Source organism: Mastomys coucha, unplaced genomic scaffold (assembly GCF_008632895.1).
Source record: "Mastomys coucha isolate ucsf_1 unplaced genomic scaffold, UCSF_Mcou_1 pScaffold2, whole genome shotgun sequence".
Lineage (NCBI taxonomy): Eukaryota > Metazoa > Chordata > Mammalia > Rodentia > Muridae > Mastomys > Mastomys coucha.
The window spans coordinates 224,350-232,218 of NW_022196902.1; the positions used below are offsets into that span (position 1 = coordinate 224,350).

Here is a 7,869-nt window from a genome sequence, read left to right on the forward strand (position 1 = left end):
CTCCGGTAGTACTATGTCCAATTTCCGGAGGAACCGCCAAACTGATTTCCAGAGTGGCTGTATCAGTTGGCAGCAAACATCTTTACTTGCTGAGACAGATGACTCACCCTCTCTTAGACTATTGGTCACTGTGACAAATTACTTTGGATAAGTTAGGGGAGGAAAAATATGATGGTTCATAGTTTTGGAGGTTGTAGTCAGAGATGCATGGCAGAACATCTCACATGATAGCCAGTAAGGAGGACAGAAAGGGATCTGGAACAAAATATAACCCTCTACAGATGTTCCTCTAGTGACCTTTCTTCATTTAGGATGTACTTCCTAAAGTCCCTGGGATGTGTCATATTCAAGCTATAACAATATTGCTTTTTAGAAGTAAAAATAAAGGGCTGGAGAGATGGCTTAGCGGTTAAGAGCACTGACAGCTCTTCCAGAGGTCCTGAGTTCAATTCTCAGCAACCACATGGTGGCTGACAATCATCTATAATGGAATCTGATGCCCTCTTCTACTGTGTCTGAAGACAGCTGCAGTGTACTCATATAAATTTAAAAAAAAAAAATCTTTAAAGGAAAAAAAAAAAGAAAAATAAGAAAATATTGATGATTTAATCCAACAGAGGTTTCTGTCTTGCTCACATGTCTAATGGGAGTCAGTAGGAACTCAGTGTATTGATTTAGAGATCCACTCTCCCTCCCTCCATGTTATAATCCCACTATTTCAAAATGAGTCCTGTTAATATCCTTGAAGCAAGGAATGCACTCAAACTTTTAACTGCCTTAGTTCAAAACTGAGACATATGACACTTGTTTAAAAGGCTTTCATTGGAGTTGCCCAGGAAGACAGGAGGTACTGTGTGAATGCAACCTCTGCTGCAGTGTATTTATTAAACATAACTGGGGGTCAGTGAAATGGCTCTTCCAGGAAAGGCATTTACTGCAAGTGTGAGCCTGTGTTTTAACGACAGGTTATAGATATTCTTACTCACATCCTGTTGTCTGGGAAGTAAGCCCAAACATAGGTTTTGAATCTTCTGAAAAACTAATGTATGATCCTTTAAAAGAACTAATATGCCGGGCGGTGGTGGCGCACACTTTTAATCCCAGCACTTGGGAGGCAGAGGCAGGTGGACTTCTGAGTTCCAGGAGTGCCAAGGCTACACAGAGAAACCTTGTCTCGAAAAACAAAAAAACAAAACAAAAAAGAACTAATACCCTTCTAAGTAAATCTTAAAGAGAAGTCTACTTTCCAAGATTTAAAATTGGAGGAGGGAGTTGCTTAAGGTTCATTTAGTAATCCTTTACGGTTATGTATGTTTTACTTTCTAAAACAGTTTGAAGGTTTATTTATTTATTTATTTGTCACAAATGCTGCTAGTTAGAAATAATGTAAATCCACTTTAGAAAGTAGGAAATAGGCACAGGGAGGTGTAGTGACTTACCTCGATCCTACAGTACTTGTCATGAAGTCTAAGCTTCCACTGGAAGCTGGCAACTCCCATAGCAGTGGGGCTTCCCCTAACACTTCTTCATTAATCACTCTAGCTTTGTGTCTTTTCTTTCCTAGGTTAGTTACTTCCACTGCAGAGAATTCTAACATTCCTGGGGATTTCCCTTTCACCTTGGCTCAGAAGGAAGCCCTGAGTCTTTGGGTTAGCTCCTGAAGAAGTGCTTTGCAGGGGCCACATATAGATGCTTTCATGAAGAGGGGTGAAAAGCCAGAAGGGTACAGACAGATGAGGCCTAAGACCTTTCCTGCCAGCAACTACACTGGCAGCAGCCGACAAATGCTGCAGGAGATCCGAGAGTCACTTAGGAATTTATCCAAACCATCTGATGCTTCGAAGGCCGAGCATAACCAGAACAAGATGTCGACTGAAGATCCCAGGCAGGTGAGAAATCCACCCAAATTTGGCACTCATCATAAAGCCTTGCAAGAAATTCGAAACTCTCTACTACCGTTTGCAAACGAGACAAGTTCTTCCCGGTGCCCTTCAGAAGTTAATCCACAGATGTTTCATGATTTGCAGGCTGCTGGCTTTGATGAGGTAAGAACTTTTAAAAACAAAAATAAAAACAAAAACCTGCACATGTTTTTTCTTATTCTGTGAGGCAAACAACTTCCACGAGAGCTCATAAGGAAGTTTCTTTTGAGAGGACTTAACTGTACATGTAAATTTGTGTGTTCCATTAGCAAAGAATACTATGTTAATAATCTTACTAATTAGTATAACAGAATGGTTGTTATTTCTTTAGTTTCTTCTGTGCTACCCCCAAATCCTGGAGTTTCTGTGGTGAGGTCATGAAACCAGAGTGGAGCTGCAGTTGAGGAAGGCTGAGTGAGGACGGGCTGGTCACAGCCTGAGATCCGAATGCCAAGCTCAGCTAGTGCTGAGCGTGAGGGTGCCAAGGTGTGAAGTCTAGAACCATCGTAGGGAGAGAGTGACAGTAACTAAGAAGGATATTTACATCATTTAGATCCAGTTTTAAATTCCCCCAAATTAATTACATTTTAGTTCAGGTTAAGAAAACCAAGTCTTTACTGTCCATTTTAGAGCTCCTTATGAAACTTTTCCATAACATAGTTAATCACATTTTGTTTAGATTATTAATACAATTTGTTTCTCACAACAACATACTTTGTGAGTATTTTAGATGCAGAAATTATTTTAGAAAAAAATCAGCTGTGTACAGACCACAGCCATGACTCACAGGTTAAGAACATTGCACTTCTATTGGACCCAAGTTCAATTCCTAGCACCTACATGGAGGCTTACAACCATCTATATAACTCAGTTTCAAGATTCCTTACCCTCTTCTGGTCTCCTCAAGCACATGGTGCAGATACATACACTCAGGCAAATACTCATACACATAAAATTAATTTTAAAAAAATTAGCTGCATAGCCGGGCAGTAGTGGCGCACACCTTTAATCCCAGCACTTGGGAGGCAGAGACAGGCGGATTTCTTGAGTTCAAGGCCAGCCTGGTCTACAGAGTGAGTTCCAGGACAGCCAAGGCTATACAAAGAAACCCTGTCTCGAAAAAAAACCAAAACAAAAAAAAAAACAAAACAAAGGTGTGTGCCACCACTGCCCAGCTAAAGATTTTGTTTTTATTTCATTTGTTATTTTAAATTATGTGTATATACAGGTGCCATCTGAGGCCAGAAAAGGCATTGGATTCCTTGGAACTGAACTTATAGGTGGTTGTGAACTTTCTGATATAGGTACAGAGAATCACACTCAGGTCTTCTCTGCCAGAGTGCCAGGGTTAAAGGCTTTCTTTCACCCCATGCTTGGCAGATGTAACCTCTTAAGAGAAGAAACTAGTTAAGAATTCCTTTACTCTTAGACATACTGGCAAAGGTACTTAATAAAATGCTCTAATGATACAAAAAAGGTCATTTCTAGAGTTTTAAAGTCTTTTTTTTTAATGTTTTAATTGTTGTTTGGGTCTATGTATGCTAAGGGGGCAGGCATATGCTCTCACACACGTGGAGGTCAGAGAACAGCCTTGTGGATTCAGTTCTCCTTTCATCTCTGTGGGTTCTAGAGATTGAACTCAAGTTGCCAGGCAGGTGGCCAGCTCATCTACCTACTGCCCATCTTCAGTATTTTTATTGCTTTTTAAAAATGATTATCGTTTTTTATGCAAGAATGAAAGATAAAACTACATTATTATTTTTACTTCAAAAAAGTTAATACTGCGGGAAGGAAGCGGCAGGTGTGCTACATAAATTAGAGAAACACTGCTAAGATTTGAAGGCTTGTTTTGTTTCTTTAGTATTTGAGACTTATGGGGCTATTTTTAGTAACTACAGAGAAGACACTAACAATAGGGTTGGGGACTCACTAGTTGGCTCGATAGATAAGGTGCCTGCGGACCTGAGCTTGACCCCTGGGACCCTTGAATAATGAACAGAGAACTGCTTCCTGTAAGTTGTCCTCTGACCTTCACACACTCAACCTTGGCATTCATCCATGCTGCATGCGTGCGCGCACACACACACACACACACACACAGTAAATGAGAGTGAAATAGGACACAACCAGGTTTAGGGCACTGTCTTTCTTTTTTTTTTTTTGGTTTTTCGAGACAGGGTTTCTCTGTGTAGCCCTGGCTGTCCTAGAACTCACTCTGTAGACCAGGCCAGCCTCGAACTCAGAAATCCACCTGCCTCTGCCTCCCAAGTGCTGGGATTAAAGGTGTGTGCCACTACCGCCTGGCTGGCACTGTCTTTCGTATCTGGGAATTTATGTGCTTACTACTTTTGTCCTTTCCTTTCGCTAATTATACTTAAACTGTTTTTTTTTTTGTAAATATTTTTTATCAGGACATGGTTATTCAAGCTCTTCAGAAAACCAATAACAGAAGCATAGAAGCAGCTGTTGAATTCATTAGTAAAATGAGTTACCAAGACCCTCGTCGAGAGCAGATGTCTGCAGCAGCTGCCAGACCTATTAATGCCACCATGAAACCAGGTGACTCAATCATCTTTTCCTCATCTCTTCTTTTCTTATGGTATAGCATAAAACATCTGAACCTGTCAAATCCATCGAGACTCACTCATCCTTTACCTAACCACTGTACCATTTACAGGGGATGTCCTTGCTTCATTTTTTTTCTGCCCAAGTGCTAGGAACTGGACCTGGGTCCTTGGACAATACTGTGCTAAATGCCCAAGTACCTCTACTTGTTTTCAGATGTGTACATCTAAGACTTTCAACATCCTAACAGGAAATTTCAAAGAAATTGGCAGTTTTTTGAGGTTCTTCATAGATAATGCTGTTCAGAAAAGGGTGATACCATTAATCTGTCTGTCTAATTAAGCCTAAACTGTGTCTAATGGTTGAAGGAACCAAGCCAGCTCAGTCAGTCAACAGGGTCTCCAGAGAGGGAATGAGGACTGAAAAGAAAAAGACAGACAACATTATAACATGACTCCAGCCAGTTCTGAGGCTGAAGCGGGTTTATTTTTCTCCAGACTGCTTTTATATCCTTCTAGGTACATACAAAGAATGTGGTCAGTCCTAAGGCATAAACAGAGTAGTTAAGGAACAAACAAAGCATAAACAAAGGTCCCATGATTACTGTATTCAGGGTCTTAATAAGACCCATCAAGATACAAAGCACACATTCCTCAGCTGTTTTCATCTTCTGTTTCCTAGCCCAATGTCAAATTCTTGCCAAATTCCTAGAAGCAGCCCCAAGAGCTCTCCATATCTGTCTCTCTGCCCACCGGCTGGTCGGTCGGTCAGTAGGTAGATAGGTAGGTAGATAGGCTTATCTATCTATCTATCTATCTTTCTATGAATGAGACTGGGTCTCACCTGGAACTTACTCTTTAGACTAGACTGGCCTCAAAATTTAAGAGATTCACATATGTGATACTTTAGGTGCTGGGATTAAAGATAAACACCATCATACCCTGCTCTCTCTCGTTTTATGTTCACATTGCTTTGAGCACTGATGAGCATTTGTTCAGTGGCTTTGTTGTGTATGTGTGTGCACGCGTGCATGCACGTGCACATGTGTTTATGGTAATGTGTAGTTGCACATATGTTTGGAGGCCAGAGGTGACTGTCAAATTATCTTCCTAAGTTGCTCTTCACCCTATATTTTGTGACAATGTCTCTTACTAAACTTTGAGTTCATGAATTTCACTTGACTGACTGGGTAGCAATCCCCATGCATCTTTCTTTTTTTTAAAAAAAAGATTTATTTTATTTATATGAGTACACTGTAGCTGTCTTCAGACACACCAGAAGAGGGCATCAGATCACAATACAGATGGTTGTGAGCCACCATGTGGTTGCTGGGAATTGAACTCAGGGCCTCTAGAAGAGCAGTCAGTGCTCGTAACCACTGAGCCCTCTCTCCAGCCCCCACGGATCTTTCTTTTATTTCCATCTTCCCAGTGCTGTTTATAGATTCCTGTGCATCACTCAGCCTTTACATGGGTGCTCTGCCACCTAAACCATTTCCTCAGCCCTGTTTAGTGGGTTTGTAGTTTGGTTTTTGGTGTTAGAAATTGAATTTGAGACTTTGCACATACTAATAAGTATATGTTGTACTTAACTGTTTTCAATCATGTTTCTCTCACCATTAACTTACAAGAGGATTTTATTCATTTTTCCTTTCGTTCAACACAAACTTTGATCAACCACTGTCTGACACCTTTCCTGTTGAGTATGATCCCAGTAATTTATAGAATTTATATTCTAGTATCAGAACCCAGACAGTCAAACTACATGTGGCATCATAGTTATGTGAGTGAAGAAGGGAGAATTACTTTGAGAGGGAATTTTTTTTTTTTTTTTTTTTGCCTTAATCAAGAAAATCAAGCTGGATATGGTAGGTCACATAATCACAGTAACTCATGAGCTGGAGGCTGGAGGCCAGCCTAAGCTACATACCAAACCTATCTAAAAAAAAAAAAAGTTGAAGATAGAATTGGATACGGTGTGTGTGTGTGTGTGTGTGTGTGTGTGTGTGTAGTATGTAGGTTGTTTTGATTTTGCTTTCTTGTTTATTTTGAGACAGAACCTTGCTATGTAGTTCAAGCTGGACCAGAACTCACAATAGCACAGGCTGCCTTGAACTGACAGTAGTGTCTATCTTCCCAAAGGCTGGGATTGTAGGCATGAAACCCTGGCTTTAGATGTCCTCTTGTAGAACACAGGTGATGTTGCATGGAGCCTACTCCATGAAATATCACTTACCCTTACTAACAATTTATTTATGTTATTCATGTCAGGGACAGGGAGCAGCACTGGGACTTCAGCATAGTGAGTGATTTTGGAGCAGGGACAGTTTGGCACATAACACTTGAATAATTCATTGCTATCCATTTGTAGGACCATAATTATAGCCGGAACTGACTGAGGAGCAAAAGTGTGCACAACTCTTCTGAGATGTTTTTCTTAGGACAGACTGAAGACATTGAAGAGAACAGTGCAAAGCAAACTGTCGGTGGGGGAAGATCTCAGGTTTCTTCAATTTCTAGTTAATCATGAGTTATGGAGACACAGGGTCTCACTATGTAGCTCTGGCTGGCCTGGCATTCTATGTAGACTAGCTTGGCCTTGAATTTGAGATCCATCCACTGCCTCTGCTTCTCACACACTTAGGGTTAAAGGTATGCACCCCCAGTCAGCATCATAATTTTATAAAGTACAGGAGTTGGTAAAGCTGCGATGAAGACAGTGGATATTGGTCCATCTAGATGTTGCAATTATATAATGATAGCAGATATGAGGGTAGATCAAATGCCAACATTGTAGATAAATGACACAGTGAAGCTGAGCATGAGCGCATGTCAGTAATCGGAGTACTGGAGGCAGAAGCAGGATTGCTATGAGTCAAAGTTAACTTGAGCTATCTTGTAGGACCCTGTCTCAAAATGCAAAGCAAAAAAAAAATGTGAGGCCCTGGGTTCAGGCCTTAGTATTTGAAAGGAGAAAGAGGAGAGAAGGAAAGGAAGAGGCTTATCATGTGAGGAAGTCTAAATGTGTCCCCATAGGTAGGAAGTACTTCAGAAGAGCTAGCTTTTTAAAAGGAATCGAAAGCAAAAACATCCCCAATTTGGGGCCCACATTTTTGTTTTATTTTGTTTTGTTTTGAAAAAAAAGAACACCAAAAAACTAAATTTCTCCCATAAAATTTTTGTTGTTATTCTTTTGAGACAAGGTCTCCAGGCTTAGGGGCTAAGAATGTGTACTCTGGGGTGGGGGATGTGGGGAATAAAAAAAGAAGTGTATTAGCTAGGGTTTATGGCTGTGAAGAGACACCATGACCATGGTAACCCTTATAAAGGACATTTCATTGGGGCTGGCTTATAGTTTCAGAGGTTCAGTCCAGTATCATCTT

The 7,869-nt window shown here is 40.6% G+C and overlaps 1 protein-coding gene across 1 annotated transcript in view; it reads left to right on the forward strand.

Moving 5' to 3' along the window:
• The window catches only part of Lats1 (large tumor suppressor kinase 1), a 32,312-nt gene that overhangs the window by 11,836 nt on the left and 12,607 nt on the right, over window positions 1-7,869 (forward strand). The window contains exons 2-3 of the mRNA XM_031380336.1: window positions 1,565-2,045; window positions 4,334-4,481. Of these exons, the coding sequence (XP_031236196.1) occupies window positions 1,698-2,045; window positions 4,334-4,481 (496 nt within the window). The 5' untranslated portion in view covers window positions 1,565-1,697. The remainder of the gene's footprint in view (window positions 1-1,564; window positions 2,046-4,333; window positions 4,482-7,869) is intronic.